We start from the raw sequence: 19,042 nt of genomic DNA, 5'->3' as shown, positions 1-19,042 counted from the left end.
GGTAAGTGGGGGTACGTCATCCATCTTTACATACAGTCAGATATTATCAACATGAGGAAACAGGACCATGGATTATTAACTGAATATATGTTTCTTTGGCTTATTCACAGCCAGGGGTGTTTCTAGACACTCTGGGGGCCCCAGGCAAGAGGCACCTTGGAGGCCCCCACACTTGAGGTGTGTTTGTGTGTATGTGTGTATGCTTTCATACTAGTGCTGTACGATGTGAGGAAGCCTCCTGTGCTGACGCTGTTGTCGGTGCGGAGTTTGACGTAGAGCTCATTGCTGGAGGAGTTGATGGTGCTAGGCAGCTGATTCCCACACAGCCTGGCCAGCTCTGGAGAGCTGCTGCTGTTACCGTCATACACCTGCACACATACACATACATAGCACAGCCACATAGTAGTTAAATGGTAAAATAAGGGAAAAAAAGATCAATGGCTTAAAGGCTACCAAAGTTTAGCTCTTTAAGACCTGGATCAGCACCAGTTTTCCTGTGCTGCCTTCAGACACCCCTTACAAGCTATTTAACCCTTTGATTGAAAAAAAAAAAAAACATGGGGAAAAAGGCAATGAGCAACATAGCAAGAACTGTCACATAAACTGCAAGATATAAGTGAAAGGTGTCAAGAAAATGATCTGCGTAACTTATCAATATATATATATATATATATATATATATATAAACTATATAGGAAAACTATTGTTTTTTAACTTTCTTTTTTGCTTAATTTCTTATAGGCTAATTTTCTTTTTTACAAACTTCTTGCTAATTTTTGGGCCATTTTTTGTTGAGTGGCTCAATGCCTTCTCCTTATGTTCTTGAAAGAAATCAAATGACTTTGCTCAGGTTTCAAAGAGTGAAGGAAAACTAAAATTGAACTTGTTTGCTGGGATTTTCTGTCTACTCAATTTGATAAATTCAGGGACCACACACGGCGAGAAGGAGTACTCACAGCCAGGTAGTCGTAAGCGCAGCTGGAACTGGACTCTAAGTGGAAATCAGGGAAAGAGAGGAGGAGCTGGCTGCCCTGGTTGGTCCTGATGGTCCAGTAGCACTCAGCATTAGGGTGGTATGGGAACGGGTAGTTAGGAGAGGCAAATCCTCCAGACGGTGTCGTCAGCACCCCTCCACAGCCTGGCAGATAACATGTTTCAGTTGTTTAGGTAGGCATTATAACAGAACTGACTAGTCACTCAAAAAATAATGAGATTATGTTAAGGTTGCTTTGACTCAGATTTCACAACAAAGAGCCACAGTGACAAAGCTGCTTTTTTACATTTAAACCTAAAAAATAAAACGTGGTGTAGGGAGCAGCATTATTGCACCTTTCATACAAGAATATTAATATATATGAAACTCAAGTCCACCTAAAATCATGTCAGCTTTTCTGGCAAACACATTTTTCATTGTTGTTTAAGGTAAGAAAAAGGGCCTCTGGAGATTCATCAGAAACATTCCTTTAGCTGTTGATTGGTCAGGGCTACAGAGAGACAGGTTAAGCACTGCTAAACACAGCTTATAGTGCTGGATAAATGGTACTTTGTCAGCAGTGCTACTAAAAAATAACAACCACGCAATAAATAAACAGACTGTTCTTGACGTTCTCCATAATGATATGAAGCTGCTCAGGTACACAGCTGATGACCTGTCTCTGACCAAGCACGTAAACTAACATCGAGAGTTGACGTTAAAGGGATGATTGAGAGTTTTTGAGATGGAGCTGTGTGATACATGCAGTAAGTGGTGGTTGACCCACAGTTTAAAGAAGTAGGTTGGAGTCTGACATGGAAGGATATTAATCTACTGCTTTGGACAAAGTCAGCTAAGCCTCTGAAACGAGAACTAATTAGTTCTTTGTTCATCACAAAGTATTCAATATTACACATGAGTACAGTCAAAACAACATCAACAGTCAAAAACAACATCATTTTTTGTGTATTTATTTTTTTAAGAGATAATAATTACATTTATGAAGAAATTAATAGCTGTGTGTTGCTAAAGGGGGCTGGGCCTGATAGACATCTGGCCAGCCCATGCTTTCTTAGAAGACGAGAAAAAACTTCCCATGAACAACAGAATAACCTCATGGACATGGGAAGAAACCTCTGGAAAGGCAATTCAAAGAGAAATCCCCTCTCCTCAGACAACTATGTGTGTGTGTGTGTATGTGTATGCATTAGTAACTACATATTTGTGAGGACCAATTCTACACCAGGAACTCACTTTTCCTAGATCAGTTAACTTGTTTCTGTCATTGTATGATTTTGTGTTTAAAAGGGTTGGTTCGGTTTCAATGACACTAGCTAACTGATAAAGCAGTAGTAGAGCAGCAGCTCCTGTGTTCAGAAAGTTAAAATGACTGTTTTCCTCAGTGGAGAAAGGTAAAGTAATGAAAACACTCTTAATATAGCATACATTTAAACAGGCGGGAGTTTTTGTAGGTGGCTAAAATATGTTTTGTTGCTGATCCCTCCTCAGCAGTAGATTGCTTAGTTCCCATGTCAGATTCCAGCCTGTTACACCAAACTGGGAATGCCAACTGGCATCTGCTGTGTGTAATACACGAACTGTGGATAAGTATCCCTTCAACCTGAAGGGTGACCGGTGAATGTTTGGTTGTTGCTTGTTTATCAAAGCAAAATATAACATAAGGCATGTCCATGTGTATACTGTTTAAGTGCTGTGTTTCAAAGTATGATGCTCTATGTGTGTTCAGTGTAGTAAAAAGTAACATCATCAGAAATGTGCAAATTAAATTAACTTGGACCTTAATATAACAAGAATGGTATGAAGTATAAATTTCCACGAGGATGTACCATTTGACAGTGTTCTCCATGAAGTGCACATGAACACAGTCCACATTCTCTCCATGTGGTGCTGGTCATGACTCATCAGCCTGAAATTGGAAGTACCAAGCACTCACCTGTCTGTGTGCCATCCCAGTGGGCAATGAATCCAGGACGTGTGTAGCTGGAGTCTGAGTGGAATCGAACCCAGAGACGATTGCTATGGGATGTCAGGACCGGAGGCCTCTGCTGGGAGCAGAACTTACCAATCAAGGGAGATATGTCATAGCCTCCATCCCTGCAGAAGATGGGGGAAAATTCAGGATGAAAGTGGTGAATAACGAGAGACAGATGTGTCTCTCTTTAGAAATCACATAACATTTGGGCACCTGGAGGCTGGTCTTTAAGGCACATATACTGTAAAATAAAAAAAAACAATCTTGGAAACTGACTGCCTTGATAAAGGAAAGTAAATATTACCAATAGTCTTAATTTATGTTTACATTATATCTAATCATTAGTTCACTCAAATATTCATTTTGTAAAGTTGTTGCAACTTAAAAATGACAAGTGAAATGATCTTGAATAGATCATATGTATATGTAAGAATATGTATATACGGCACAGTAAAGTTGGTTTAATGAAGTTACTGACATTTAGAAAGATTCATTAAACTTGTCATATTTAAGTTGCTAAAACATAAAATTAATAATATATAACTAAATTTTAAGTAAGTTGGATATACATAACCTAAGATTAATAGACATATTTAGTTTTATTTTTAAAGGCTATCAGATTCAAAAAAGAAAATTAATTTATCAAATTTCACAGTGTCTCTGTCACAAAAGCTGCTTCATTTACATCATTATTTTCTCCTGGTCTGCTTTTTTCCCTGCAGTACTAACCATGCTGGTGCCACCCACCTGCTCACCTGTTCCTCCTCTCTCATCAGCGCTGCAGAAAATCTAGCAGCCCTCTTCCAGCTGCTCCCTGTCAGACTGTTATCAGTGTTTCAGTAAGTGTTTCAGTAGGTGTTTCACTGGCCTGCCTGTTGTCTGCCTGCATGATGCTCTGCCTGACTTTTGGACTTCTGTCTTTTCCCTAATCCCTGCCTGTCTAAATCTGCCTTTCTTTGTTGCTTTGCCTGGCTGGTTTTCTGCCTTTTTTTGTCTTTGACAAGTTGAACCTTTGTGTCCCTTGGTTGTGTTTTTGTATCCAAACCTGTGTTCCTCCCAATAAAGCTTTGCAACTTGAAGTCATCTTTACCTAATCTCCAAAAAGTCGGAGCTGCAGGATGGAGGCAAGCCTTCCAGGTCAAAGCTGGTGAAGTTGAGCAGAATCTGCATGTTAACTGGTACAATGATTTTGAAGATGCAGTCTCTGTTGTTGGGGTAATAGTCTGGGTAGTTGGGTGAAAAGAAGGTCCCTGTAGAGGTGGTGAAAGTCTCACTACAGTCTGAGGAGAGAGAGATAAGGTTTAAGCACAGCCTTGTCATAGATGAAAGTCTTCATTTTATCCTAATTAAAAACCACCATAACCACAACCTTGTCAGTGCTGTCAAAACTTAATTAGAAATGATAATGAATGGATTATAATTCAGTGTGACATTGTGCATGGTATACAGACATTTTATATTGTATTTCTATGGGGTTTTAAATGGGAATAAAATATCTGTTTAGACTCAGTCTTCCACTCAAACTTAATATCATTTACTCACCCACTCTCTCTCTCTCTCTCTCTCTCTCACACACACACACACACACACACACACACAAAGTCAGACGTTTGTTGGCAAACATCTTTGGTCTTTGAAATGGAGTTGCAGGTGCAGCACCAACTCTTAACATATTCATGCTCAAAAACTGACACTTTTTTGAAATTTGTCCTATCTACAGTATCTTACCTCTCTGAATGTGCCTCTTATCAAGACTGACAGAGGCCAACAAAACTAGAACAAACCTGATATGTTTGGTGCATCTGCAGCTGCATTTCAAAGACCTAAGATGTTTGTCAACAAGGGTCTGACTTTTGGGTTTCATTCACTTTTCATTTCTCTCTGCACTCTGAACACAACATGCATGGTTCTTGAATCACCACTACCTAAAAAAATCTAAATCACCACTCAGGCCTGTCAGCTCATTTTTGAATGTTTGATATATCACAGGGAAGTTTGATGCTAGACTTGGCCCATCCAGTCTAGCATCAAAATTTTGACAGTGCTCCCTGCTGGAGGCTGCTGGTAACTACTACTGTTGATGTTAGATTTTGCATTTTGAAGATAAAATACGAGAAATCACAAACGCAGTGTACTGTAACTGCTGCAAATGACAGTGACCACTATGACCATAACTTTTAAGTAACATGAAAGTGCTCATATATCAGAATTTTAATAATGGGAGATGCATGTTGTGTTTAGAGTGCAGAGAGAAATGAAAAGTCCCCTGGTGGTGCACCACAGCCTCTCGTGGTCAAAATGAGTATTACAAAAAGAAACTGATAGAAAAATTAGCCTTATTTCTTGCCCCAAAAAAATAGTTTTTATTCCTGCCCCTCGGGGGCTTCCATAGTTCTGGACAATGTGTGTATAAAAATTATTAAGATCTGATACTCCTAACTTATTGTTTTGGATGTGTTTTCATGGGAAATCAAAAAACAAAAAAAAAAACCCTTGTGAACAGATACTACAAAAAGTATGTTACAAAAAACAGGTACTGTAGCCTCACATTTTGATTGATTTGAAAAATTCCAACTGATATGTTTTTAGGTCAGCTCGTAGTTTAAATGAACTTCCACTAAGGACATTAATGAGTTAACAGAAAAAAGGACTTCCTGACTAAAGTTTTCTGTACCTGAGGTGGCATTGATGGAGACATATCTGGCAGAGAATCCCTCGGTGACTAAACTGGAGTCAGTGACAAACAGCAGGGTGAGCAGTCTGTCAGTGCTGGTGATGACTGGAGGAATTGAGCGCCCACAGTACCTGTACACACAAAGCACCAACATATCTTCATTTACCAAGTGCAACAAATACAATGCAACTGTCACCGGCCACTTCATTAGGTACACCTGTTCACAGGTTTACCAAAACTGGACAACAGAAGATTGGAGAAACTTTGCCTAGTCAGATGAGTCTCAATTTCTGCAGAGGCGTTCGGATTGCAAAGTCAGAATTTGGTGTAATTAACAGCTGGATCAATTCATCCTGCCTTGTATCAATGATTCAGACTGGTGGTGGTATAATGGTGTGTGGGAGATGTGGCACACTTTGGCCCTCTGAGTACCAACTGGGCATCAGTTGAACACCACAGCCTACCAGAGTATTGTTGCTGACCATGTCCATGCGTTTATGACCTCAATGTACTCATCCTCAGATAGCTACTGACGCGCCATATCACAAAGCTCATATTATCTCAAACCAGTCCCTTGATCATGACAATAAGCTGACTGTAATCAAATGGCCTCCACAGTCACTAGAGCTCAATCCAATAGAGCACCTTTGGGATGTAGTGGAACGGGAGATTGACAAAATTTCTGAGAAATGTTTCCTTGTTGAATATATGCCATGAAGAATCAAGACAGTTCTGAAGGCAAAAGGGGATCTGATCCAGTACTAGCAAGGTGTACCTAATAAAATGCCCGATTAGTGTATGTTTATATAGAAATGCTCTGATCATTTCAGTTGCTGATCATCTATGAGCCTCATTGGCGGATACATGACTGATACTGATGGTTTATTTGTGTTTTGTCTAATGTAGTTGTGTTACAGTGTGTACCAGTTGAACTGCTTTGTAGTGTGTTGGTGTCTCCATCAGATGGCAGTGTAACCTCGGCTGTAAATGCTGTGTGACTGCACAGTGCACAGTGGGAATAAAAATGTTTTTTTTTTTAAAAAAAGTGAATCTTTTTCAATTCTTATTCTGTCATTCTTTCAATAATCTATCAACTTTTTATTTTGATTTTTTTTTTTTACCTTGGATTAACATTGGTTTATTATTGTTTTTTTACTTTATTTTATCCCTGCTGCTTATTTTTATTCTATTTTACTTATTTTATTATTGTATAGACTTTTAATTATCTGCTTGTTTGTTTGTTTATTATTTTATTGTCTTGTTGTTATTTTCTAGTCTTGTGAAATGTAATATATATAGTTGTTTGTGTTACCATTTAAATTGTGTCTGCGTCATACCAATTTTGCCATGTGAAGCACTTTGGGTTGCATGTTTGTATAAAAGGTGCTATAGATAAGTTAAAAGGTATAATAAAGTGAGCTATAATAACTTAAGTTGAGTTGAGCTGATACCCAGTGCCCAAATAATTGTAGCATCTATGATAAATAAACTAAATAAATAAATGTTTTCTAAATATTTCATATTTACGCGCTGTCAGCATCAATTTATTAATCATGCTGCGATTACGATCTGTACATAACACATTTTTTTTTATTTTAAGATTCAATTAAACATATTATTATTATTATTATTATTATTATTATTATTATTATTGTTGTTGTTGTTATTATTATCATCGTCATCATTGTTGTTGTTGTTATTATTATCATCGTCATCATTGTTATTCTTATTATTATTAGTATTCTTATTAAAAATTTGGCAATGGAAAAACACAATGCCATTTCACAGGGGTCCCTTGACCTTTGACCTGAAGACATTTGAATGTAAATGGGCTCTCTGGGTACCCATGACTCTCCGATTTACAAACATGCCCACTTCATGCTACTCCTTTGCATTTTTTTTTTTTTTTTGCTGTCATTTGATTCCGAATCAACACAGTCTGGTAAGAATTGCTTCACCTTGTCAATATGGAGTTTGTATCTGTTCATAAAATGTGATTAATTGGGATTAATTGTTAAAATTCTGTGATCAATTAATTAATTAATTAGATACATAAAGGTTACCTTCCAATCTTGGTTCCAGTCTGCACAGTGCCGTTGTCATACACCTCCAGGTAATCATAGTTACAGTTGATGTGGTACTCCAGGTTGAAGGAGTCAAATGATAGCCGCACCAGGTTGCCAGGGGCAACGTTGATGTACCAGGTGCAGTTGGCACCGTGGGGGTAGTTGTTGGGGTGGCCAGGGCTTGTGATGGTGCCTGTGGGAGTTGTCATGGTATCACCACAGCCTGACACAGGACAGAAAGGGACAACTGGTCAGGCTTTGAGATTAGTGACTAGTAGTGATTAGTGAGGATCACTGACGCAACCACTGACATGTAGATACATATTATATTTGTAGATTATAGCTCTAATGGCATGAAGCACACAGCCCAGAACACAGCCCTGAGACACTCACACTCACAGTGTATCACAAGCTTATTTACCACAGATACTCCATACTTGACTTTCCTGTTGAACATCTGTAGTTTTTTGTCACAGTTTTGAATTTTAACTGCCTTTCCCCCAAAAATGAGAGACAGTCTCTGAACTGATTACACCCAAACAGCCCACTTTAGATCATGCGTACCAGTGCTGCATCACAACAACAATCAGCAACTTTTCCTCACACTTTCTGTTTTGTGATAATTTTAGGGTGGAAGAGTGTATCTGCCCACTCTCACCACGTGGGTGCCGCCTGTCAGGAGCTCCTTGAGCTTTGTGACCAGCCTGGAGGGAACTATGGTGTTAAACACTGAACTGAAGTCAATGAACAGCAGTCTCACAAAGCTCCCTTTCTTTTCCAGGTGAAATCAGCTGGTGTGGAGGATGTGTGCTACGGTGTCCTCTGTCGATCACTTGGTTATTTTTGTTGTTTTTCTTGCTGATTTATATTTTCTTGCTACAATACAGGTTGTAAAATGTTATCATAATGAATATTCAAAATAAATAAAAGGGAGAAATCATCAAGCGGAAACCTGAATACCTTGAAACAGACTAGTCGAAAAATGCTACTTATCAGGACAACAAAAAACAACAACAAAAAAAAAAAAAAAACAGAGAAAATCAAACTACATAAACTAACTCGAAAAGCAAAAGGCTGAAAGGTACAAGTGTGATATACAAGACTGACAACAAGACTGTTTTTTTTTTCTTTTTTCTGGCAGCCGGAGTGTCTTATCTTTTCCAAAAATAAGTATTTCTCTCACCCTCCAAGGCAGATCCATAGGCTGCCTCAAAGCCATTGTTGGTGACAGAGGAGTCGGTCTTGAAGCGGATGTACATGGATCTCTGGGTGGACTGCAGCCTAGGGGGACTGTTAGCTCCACAAAATGTCCCCAGCAGAGGAGAGCTAGATGATGAGCCATCCCTGACCTGGAGGACAGAGGAAACATGCACCATAACAACTGATCCACTATCCTCCTCTTCAGTCATCAATAATCTACCCAAAGACCATACATATAAAAAAAATCACATTTTCATTATTACTTTTCAGTAACATAACACAAAATGTGACAAATGTGTGACATATGTGAGAGTGAGAAGTACAAATACAGCAGTACTTAGTTACTCTCCACCTGTGGTGATTATAACAGCGGAGACAAGGACATTGGGGTATGGATTTCTATGCAAGAGGACCGTGATGGCCTCAGTATTCAGTAGTTAAGTTGTTAAATTAGCATTTTTACTGTTTATATGTTGCTTTTACTTATTTATCTCCTGTTAAAACAAACGTATTTATTTTGAAGAAACAGTACACAGGCAGGAAAAAGACGGACCCTGACTAAAAGGAAAACACTTAAGTAATGTTAAGACAAACACAAGCAAGGAGAAAATATAAGTAAAGGGGGAGAGTTTAAAGCGAGGTAAACTCCAGTCGACTGGGCAACAAATTATGAACTGAATTTATTTTTGTCAAACTGTCTCATAATTTAGAGTTCCTATTTATGTTATTATTTAAATATGTCATTGGGGCACAAATCAATGTATTGTTTTGCTTTGCTTTCAGTTTATTTAATTTCTCTTACTTTGGTCAATAAAGTTCAACATGTAAAAAACTACATTAGACCATCTTTCCAGGCTTGTTTTTTATTCAACTGGTACACTACAAGGACTTGACAGAACAGTATATATGTGCATTTATGTTTTATAATAATAATAATAATGATAATAATAATAATAATAATACTACAAATAATAATAGTAGATTATAATAATTATTATATTCTTTTATTATTAATTATTATTATTATTATCATTATTATTATTATTATTATAACAAAGAGAGTACCAATGTTGCCTTTTTTATTGATCACATTTTTTTTTCATTTTCATTTTTCTTAGTTTTATAATCACAACCATCCTCACTGTAAAAATAAAATAAAATAAATGAGGGGGAGAAAAAGATGAAGAGGAATGGTGTTGCTGTTATTCTGTATTAAATTTGAAAGTAAAAACTTATGAAAATATTTAGATCCACAATTGATTTCATGAATATAATGTGTGTTTACCTCAACAAAGTCATAGCGGCAGGAGCCTCCCTCAACGTCAAATGACAGGAAGTCGAGGGTGACCACATAGCCCTGGGGCTGGTTAATGACCCACACACAGACCTTGTTGTGGGGATAGGCATTGGGGTGGTAGGGAGAGCGGATCTGTCCTGTCCCAGACAAAGTGCCTCCACAACCTGGGGAGAGAAAGGGTTAATGCTCAGTCAGTGGCATAAGGAGCTTCAACTTTTGTATGGATTTAGATATTTGCCTGATGATTCCTTCATCATAAGTTCCTGGTGCTCCTTCCTTTTCCTGTCAAACATTACCTGTCTGTAACAAACACTAAAGACTGAATGTGTGTTTGCCTGAAAACGACTCCTGAATAACCAGTCTTGGTTCTGCAACACTGTCATTTGACTTTGACTTTCTGTCCTTCTCAAGATAATCTTCACCAAAAGTGTCAGATCTCTCCTTCCTCTCACTTTTGATCAGGGACACATTTTCTCACACTTCTGGCTAATGTGCCTTGCAATGTATGGATTATTTTCATTGAATAAATGAAAAGTGATACTAGACAACATCTGAAACTAGACAACATCTGAAATATACACTTTTTTTCCTTAGAGTGCACCAGAACCAGCTCCTCCACCACTACTATGGTGAAGGTGGGGTGCTGGTTAGCCAGCCCGTTTTCATTCCAAAGTCGTCAAATACCAGCGCTTTGTCATTGATTTTAGCATATGATACACTGCCTGATAGCACTCAGTGAGGCCGTATGATATACAGACGGGTGGTAGAGTCGGTTCATAAAGCTACTGAATGGAATCTGTGATGGCCATGTGATACGCTGGGAAGCATCAGATTGAAACGCTGCCAGTAACAATGTTATATAAGAATCTCAAGACTCCCTATAAGACGAGCAGGCAGAATGGTGGATGGGTCCAACAAACCCTGGACTTTCACCAGAGAGTCTACTGTTTACTTCCTGTATGAATGTAGAGCCAAACCATGATGGGTTTGTTTTCTAAACCCAACCGCTCCTTGTCTAATCCTAAACATGTGCTTTCGTTGACATGCCAGTGTTTGTTGCTGCACCCCAGAATTTCAGCAGCAGGTGCAAGTGAATACCTAGAGCATAATATATAGACATGGAAGTCCACTGTCAAAGCAGCAATATGAGACGACTTGGAATGAGAAGGTGTTACACTTGCATATGGGGCTTTCTCCAGACTCTGAAGAGGCCATGCCAACCATTTCCTAACAGCCACACCTGGAGACTGAGATCCCTCTTGGTCATTCCAAGTCTCTACCCTCTGCAGCTTAGCCTGCTACAGCCGTGCAGTAAGAGGGACTGGATATTTCAAAGAACATGCAGACGCCCTGGCCTTTTTACTCTAGCTTGCAGGTCCTGACTGGCCAAGCATGCACAGTACAGACTTTAGCAATGTACACAGTGATCACAACCATCCCCCACTGGCATCTTTATCCCACAGCCCCAACAGGTGCAGCCAAAGGGGCTTGCTATTTTCTTCAAACATATAACAGAACAAACAAACACAATGCCAATCTCACCAACTGTGTAGACAGCCCGGAAACCAGCCCTGCTCACTGAGCCGTCGGACCTGAAACGAATCCATAGCGAGTTGGAAGATGAAAGAATGGGAGCTGGCAGGGATATCCCACAGTACCGCCCTATCAGAGGGTCAGTCTCCATTCTGCCATCACGAACCTTGAAAGAGAGGGGCAGAAGAACAGGAAAGGTAAGAGGGTCAGAGGCAGTGTTCATTTCATCAGCAAAGACTATGAAACGATATTTGTGGCCTGTTCTATCAAAATCATTTGGATGACCAAATGACTAGATAGACTAGATTCTACTAGATAAAAGTGGATTCATGTCAACATCTTGGTCACTTGGGGGTGTGTTTGACTGTTAACTCTTTGCCAAATTCAGAAGCTTGTAACGCGCACTCTGCTCCTATTCAGCGCCATTCTCCCTCCCTCTATGTCTCCCTGAAATAATGAATGGAAGGCTGATATTATCAAGGCAAGGTCCAGTAGACTAGGTTTTCATCTGATTTTAAAGAAACAAAGTCTCAACTTTCAGAAAATCAAAACTTCTTAAATCCCATGAGGTTGCAAGCAACTTGCTTGAGCTAAGATTAGTTCTAAGGGACTTACCATCATGCATCAAAATATAACCGTTTAAACTTTTCTCAATATGGAAATGCTGCACATCGCTAGTTAAGTTTGATTCTCCTCAATTCAATCTCTCAGGTCATTGTATGTAAGCCATGACCATTAAAGTATAAGTCTTTCAGGTGCACTGGCGTGGCCCATTCTCATTCCAAAGTTGTCAAATACTTCCACGAGATCCCAACACCAAAAGTCTCCTTTTGTGTCCACATAATGCACTGCCAGATGGTGTCAGCTGAGACGGACAGCACCTGCTGCATGATAAACAGACAGTTGGTGTCAGCTAAGACTGTGGCTGGATGAAACTTGTCACCAGTTGAAAGGCTGCTGGTAATAACAGGAGTATGAAGGTCTTTCATGCGGTAGTCAAGTGTTCACTTTCTGCTTGAATGTGATGTTTTCTCTTTACACCTAATTAGGTGCGTTTTTTCCCTAATCCTAACCATCCATGCCAACATGTGTGTTTGTTGACATCCTGATGTTGGTTGCCATGTGCATTTGTTGCCTAATCATAACCACATACAATGTAATCCCACCATGTACTTTTCTTAACATCATATTAGCCCCATCTCAGGGTGTCAACAGTAGATGTAAATGGATACCTAGAGAGTAATATATAGACACGGAAGTCACTGACAAATGGCAAAATGTTACTACTTGAATGAGAACATGTTTGGCGAACAAAAGAGATGAAAAAGGTGGTAACTTTCTATCTCTGAAGCATTCCTAAAGTCTGAATATTTGCTAATTTCTTGATTATTTACATTCCCTCTGTAAGGTCTTTCGATTGATTTGGGTGGCTGTGGCCAAGGAGAAGAGCGGGCCATCCACTAATCAGAAGTTCAGTGGTTCAATCCTCTAGTCAGCATGTCAAAGTATCCTTGGGCGGGATTTTGAACCTCCCGATGCTGCGCCATTGGTGTGTGAGTGAATGGTTACTGAATAGCAGGTAGCAGCTTGTATGGTAGACTCAGCCACCAGTGTGTGAATGTGACATGTAAGTGTGAGAGCACTTTGACTAGTCAGAAGACTAGAAAAGCCCTATACAAGTGCAGCTCCATAATCCAAAAAACCAAAGGGTTTTTCCTAAAAAATAATCCAAGTTGTCAATATTGGTTATTTCTGTTTTTGTCACCTTGCTGGCTACAAAATAAAAGCATCCCCAAGCTTTTCTGTGTACATTTGACTCCAGGAAAGCCCCCGTAGGACAATATGCACTCTCAGTTTGAAAGGCCAATATTCTTGGTCATGTGTTTTTGCAGGCTTATTGAACAAAATTGTGTTACTCAACAAGACAACCATTCATGATTGTAGCATCAGTTTGTTAGCAAATGTTTTCCTTCAGGGCTTTTTGCTGAAAAGCTCTTTCTTGGTTAGGATTAGAAAAAGATCATGGTTTGGATAAAACTCATGCGTGTACAATGTTGGCTGGGATTTTATACTTTCAGTTGGCTATCTATCATGTTGCTTTCAGTACGAATGAGAAAATTCCACAATGGTTGTCAGCCATCTAAATCTTCCTTGTCTAGACCTTCACCAAAAAGATATCACTACGTTTGCCAACATTTCAGCTTCTCTTCTCAAGCTAAACCCAAACAGTGTCTTATTGAACAACTGAGAATCCAGCATCTCAGTCATCATCAAAGTCAGTCTGTTTTATCACTGCAGAGCAGAGCTTTTTGTGTGTGCGTGTGTGTGTGTGTGTGTGTGAGAGAGAGAGAGAGAGAACAAGTAAACAATGTCTTTTCCAATACCCCTGTGAGAGATCCTGTAACCATGGTAACTGTACATGTCAAAGATGTTGACAGCTGTAGCCTCAAAATGTTCAGAAGAAATAAAAAGTACACGACAAAAATCAATGTCATTTTCAGACGTGGTCTACATTAAAATGCCCTTGTGTTTTTGTTGGCTAAAATTAATCTAATAACTTAATTTTCAACCCCTTTCATTTGAAATGGATCTGCAGACTATTTTCCACTGCTACAAAACCTGCTCCTGCAGCTCCAGCAGGAGACCTTCTGTCAGTTGGGGAAAGACATGGGTCTAAATAGAATATTACAAAGTCATAGCTGACTTGAAGCACAAGTTGGGATGTGTTGCACATCATTTGTAGACTTGAATAAATATTTAAACAGTAAAACTCTTCCCTAACCTAACCTTGGATTTTATTTGCATGAACCTAAAAACAGGAACTCCTGTTGGACTGGAAGAAAAGACTGCCATTATAAGATCAATGAAACAATTATGTTTCAAAACCATATTTGACAAAACAAATAGTGTCTAAATGTATTTGTATTTTAAAGTATTTATCAGTACTTTAAGCGTTGAGAAATTAATCAGGAAATATGTTTATGTGTCATAATCAATCTTACCTCCACATAGTCAAACATGCAGCCGCTGTGACTCTCCAGGTTCATGTGAGTGAAGTTGAGGGAAACCTTCTCACCAGCTGGCAACCGGATCAGATAGATACACTGGCGGTTGTGAGCATAGTTGTTGGGCCAGTTTGGAGAGATGATGATGCCCTCACTGTCAGTGAAGGTGCCACCACAACCAGGATCACCTGAAACACAACACATAGGGTAAGGAGTTCTGGTACCTGTGTTGCTCAGTATATAAAGTAGGGCATTGACACTGTTCCAAAAAAAAAAAAAAAAAAATTTTTTTAAAAATCACGCACTCATATTCATTGTGACTTTTCTGACAGAAGTCCAGATGCCAGGACGGTAGTGGCAATCCTTTATGATGCAAATAAAACTACACTTGCAAGAAAGTATAACGGGTTCCAAAAACGCTGATGACTTTTGGGCCCAGAGGCTCACCAACCTAAGGCAATAAATTAAAATAGGGCTTTAACCCTTTGAAACCTGAGCATATTGGCTTAATTATTTTCCAAAAGGGTAAAAAAATTAAATAAATAAATAAAAAAGAAAGAGAAAATGTTTAAAAATAAAGTGAGGCAAACAAAACTTGGTAAAGTGCGTAAAAAACACAACAATTCTGTAAAAATATTCTTAAATATGTAATTATTGTGATAATAAATAGTGTTTTCCCTTTGTTATTTCCTTTTGTTCCCCTGGAAATCTATTTTTTTTAAATAATAAATAATTTTGTAAGTTTACTAATTTCTGCAAAGTAATTTTGCAAGTTTATTTCAAAATTATTTTAACATGAATGTTTCTCAACGTTTATTATGCTGCAACATCAACAGGTTATAAAATATAAGATAGCAGAGCTGCTATCCCACTACAGGTTCTAAACTCTCTGTCTTTCTGGAATCAGGACTATTATCCTTCTGCCTACTAGGAACGCTACCCTGCATGAGGACAGCCAGACAAAGGCCTAGTCCACAGCTGCAAAGCTGTTTTTAAAAACAGGACATTTCCCTCTGTCATTCTGTCAAAGTCCCATCTACACAAGCACTGTTATCAAAAAAAAAAAATCTCTTTCCAAATGAAGAGGCAATTATATATAAAAAGCATGCCAAACCAGCAGGTGTGAGCATAACCCTCACCCTAAAGCTACGCAGGGTAGAAAAAGATGCTGGTCAATCACACATCTGAAATATATATGTGTGTGTGTGTGTGTGTGTGTGTGTGTGTGTATAATTTAAGAACAAATACATGACATAAATTACATTTTAGGAACAGTGTGGAAATAAGTCAGAAGTTTGATGAAAGGTGAAGGATCCTGAAGAAAATCAGCATTGTGAGAAAGATCTTTGTGTACATACTTGTAATGCTGTAGTATGCATGCCAGGCCAGTAGTTGGAGGTGTAACTTTGTCATTACACACCACAGAAGAACACTATGGGCATGCCTTATTTACAAGGCGACAGAAGTGGTGGTGTGTTAAAAAGATTACACTCTGAAACATGGATTCAAAAGTTTGCATTTTCAGGCCCCCGAATCGCTGTTGTTGTGTGAATTAAAGGCCAAACTGCAACAAAACTAGCCACTGCCATGTAAACGGCCCCTCAGACTGCACAGACACTGCCCCTCATTCCTGTGGACAGATTTTCACTTGATGGTCAGTACACCTCCCTGAGTTTTTAATACTGATGTTAAAGAAGTGCCTGTTCCTACCCTGAATGAAAGCTGCCTTAACCAATTTTCTAACTGCTGTTTTGCCTTGGGGTTAATTTTTATGTATGTTATCTCTGTGTTAGTTTTTAAAAGTGAATTTTCTCAGCAGTAGAGGAGGTGTTTCAATTTCTCACCTGCCCATTTCAATATTGTTTTCTGTGTTTTAGTTTGAAACCTGACTAAAGGGGGCAGAGTGTGGGCCTGTTATAGCCAGGGCCAAACTCCATATCCACTCTCATTGCACTGTTGAGTGTTGCTTTCTGTGTTTGCACTTTGCAACTTTTCTTGAGTTTTTGTGTCTGTGCGTGCAACATCACTCCACCTCTATTTTACATTAGCTTGAGTGGGTTTTCCTTAAATTTCCCCCTCGCTTGGTAGACAGTGTCCCTCCCCCCTGGCTCACACAGCACCTCATCTTTATGTACGGATTGCAGCTCCTCCTGTTGGTATTTTTGGTCACTTTATGTTGTGTTCATGGCTTGTATATTTAATAAAAAGCTTTTTCTACTTGGAAACTTTGTCTCTGCTAATCTCTCAAAGTTGAATTAGTCTAAAACTAGACTGTCTGAATTTGTTCCAAGCCTTAACCTCTGGTCACGTATTTTACCATGTGTTCATACTCAGCTAAGCACAAATGGTGGCATGCAAAATGCAGACACACCACCAGAGTGCAGTCTGAGAAAACAACTAAATTGTCATATTTCAATTTCACTGCACTTTTGTATGTAATCACTGATATGACAGTGATTACATACATCCTGCGTGAGCACATTTCAATCTATTCATTTATTTGGAGCAAATGTTTGCAAAGCAGAGGGAGTGACACATCATATAATGTTTAAATGATTGTCTCAGTATAAAGAAATGGAGATGACAGTCCCTGCCATAATGCCCCCCTCACAGTACTGGGCAGTTGACATATAACATCAATACCATCAAAAAGAAAAGGGCCCAGCAAAGGATAAACTTCCTGTTCCAGCTCAGGACATTCAACCTGCTTCAAGGGCTGCTAATCCAGTTCTACTCTGCAATCATTCTGTCTGTTTTCTGTACATCACTGTGTGGTTTGATCAGCTACCATACATGACATAACAGTCCACAACATACAGTCTGGACTACAGACAGAAAGAGTGATGGCACCCTGCCCCTCCATCCAGGAATTATACACCTCCAGAGTCAGAAACCATGCAGGTAACTTCACTGCGTGCCATCATCAAGAATGTGTTGTTCTAAACTTGCTGGCACTGCTCCAGCTCATGTATCCAAGGACAAGAGGTCTACGGTTACTACCTGTCCAACACAACTTGCATAAAGCAAGGACTTTACTGTAGGTAGATACAGAGTTATAAATAGTTGTATAAAGATGTATAATCTAACACTGGGACAACTGAAAACACTTGAGACATTTGTTAAAGAACTGATAGCAAGTTAATGTTACCCTGTCCTATCATTCTGTTCCAAAGGTCAAGAATCTTTAAATAAATGTAATCTGAGACTGTTGCATATATATGATATTGCCTTACTTGGTGATGTTGTGTATGTGATGTGGAAGCCTCTGTCAGAAACACTAAAGTCAGAGTGGAAGTGGATCCAGGCAGCTGGACCAGTGGTCTGCAGGGGAGCAGGTGATGCAGTACTGCAGTACTTTCCCAGAACTGGGTCTTCAGGTAGAAGACCATCCCTGATCTACAATCACAAGACAATAAACACAGGAACAATTGGAAGAAGTTGCCTATACTATACTGTAAACTTTTTGCACAAGCGAAACACAATGCACAAACCTGACAACATAACAGCTGTACCAGTATTAATGTTCTTGGGGTTTAGCACTAAGCCAGCTGCTTTGTGTAGGTGACCAGGTAAGCAAATTACATACATAACCTACCCTTAAATTAAATTGGGTCACCTTGGGTAGTTTTGCATAAGAAGTGCTGTTTTTTAATTCGACCCACACAATCTGTCGATCAGTACATGTACATGATATTAGAAAAGCTGAATAATTGTGTTTGACTTTTAAAATACATGTAAACATGTTTGTCTGTCTCAAATCATGTTAAGTCGAATTTCCCAAAGTCGGAGTAACACACCTAGATAATGCCATTGGGGTTCGATTTACTCTTTCATGTAAGTGACTCAGGTGGATCTGAACTGGCCCAGGCGTTCTGTGCACCCTCCGTGGTCCCCGCACAAGACTTTAACCCAGATGTCAATCATTTTTAATTTGTAGCAGAAAACCAGGAAAAACAAAAGAAGAAGAAGAAAGGAAGAAAACAAAACAAGTACATATGTAAGGTGCTAAGTTATCCATGTTTTCACCGTTCGTCATGCAACCTTTTTGCTGCTTGCTAACTTGTTGATATGTGATGTAACAGGTCAACTGGAAGAAGGTCCAATAAAAACATCACCCCAAGAGGAAAATGTTTTGGGAACTCACATTTGAAAGGGATTAACTGGCAAAGAACATAGCTTTTAACTTATAAATTTTGTATTCCTAACAAAGTCAAAGAATTAATTTCAAAATGTTGCATAACATTTATCCAGTAAATTCTATAATTCCCAGGTATACAGATGTTGAAAACTCTTGTTCTTTC

The 19,042-nt window shown here is 39.0% G+C and overlaps 1 protein-coding gene across 1 annotated transcript in view; it reads right to left on the bottom strand.

The window, feature by feature from the left end:
* cubn (cubilin (intrinsic factor-cobalamin receptor)) overlaps positions 1–19,042 on the bottom strand; it is a 110,103-nt gene that overhangs the window by 68,162 nt on the left and 22,899 nt on the right. The window contains 11 exon segments of the mRNA XM_042510417.1: positions 212–368; positions 957–1,138; positions 2,928–3,088; positions 4,057–4,246; positions 5,641–5,771; positions 7,704–7,929; positions 8,890–9,055; positions 10,192–10,367; positions 11,746–11,902; positions 14,739–14,929; positions 17,975–18,137. Coding sequence (XP_042366351.1) covers positions 212–368; positions 957–1,138; positions 2,928–3,088; positions 4,057–4,246; positions 5,641–5,771; positions 7,704–7,929; positions 8,890–9,055; positions 10,192–10,367; positions 11,746–11,902; positions 14,739–14,929; positions 17,975–18,137 — 1,900 coding nt within the window.

This window comes from Plectropomus leopardus, chromosome 21, assembly GCF_008729295.1.
Source record: "Plectropomus leopardus isolate mb chromosome 21, YSFRI_Pleo_2.0, whole genome shotgun sequence".
NCBI lineage: Eukaryota > Metazoa > Chordata > Actinopteri > Perciformes > Serranidae > Plectropomus > Plectropomus leopardus.
Note: the sequence above shows the minus strand (reverse complement) of the source record. Positions and strands in the feature narration are given on the sequence as shown.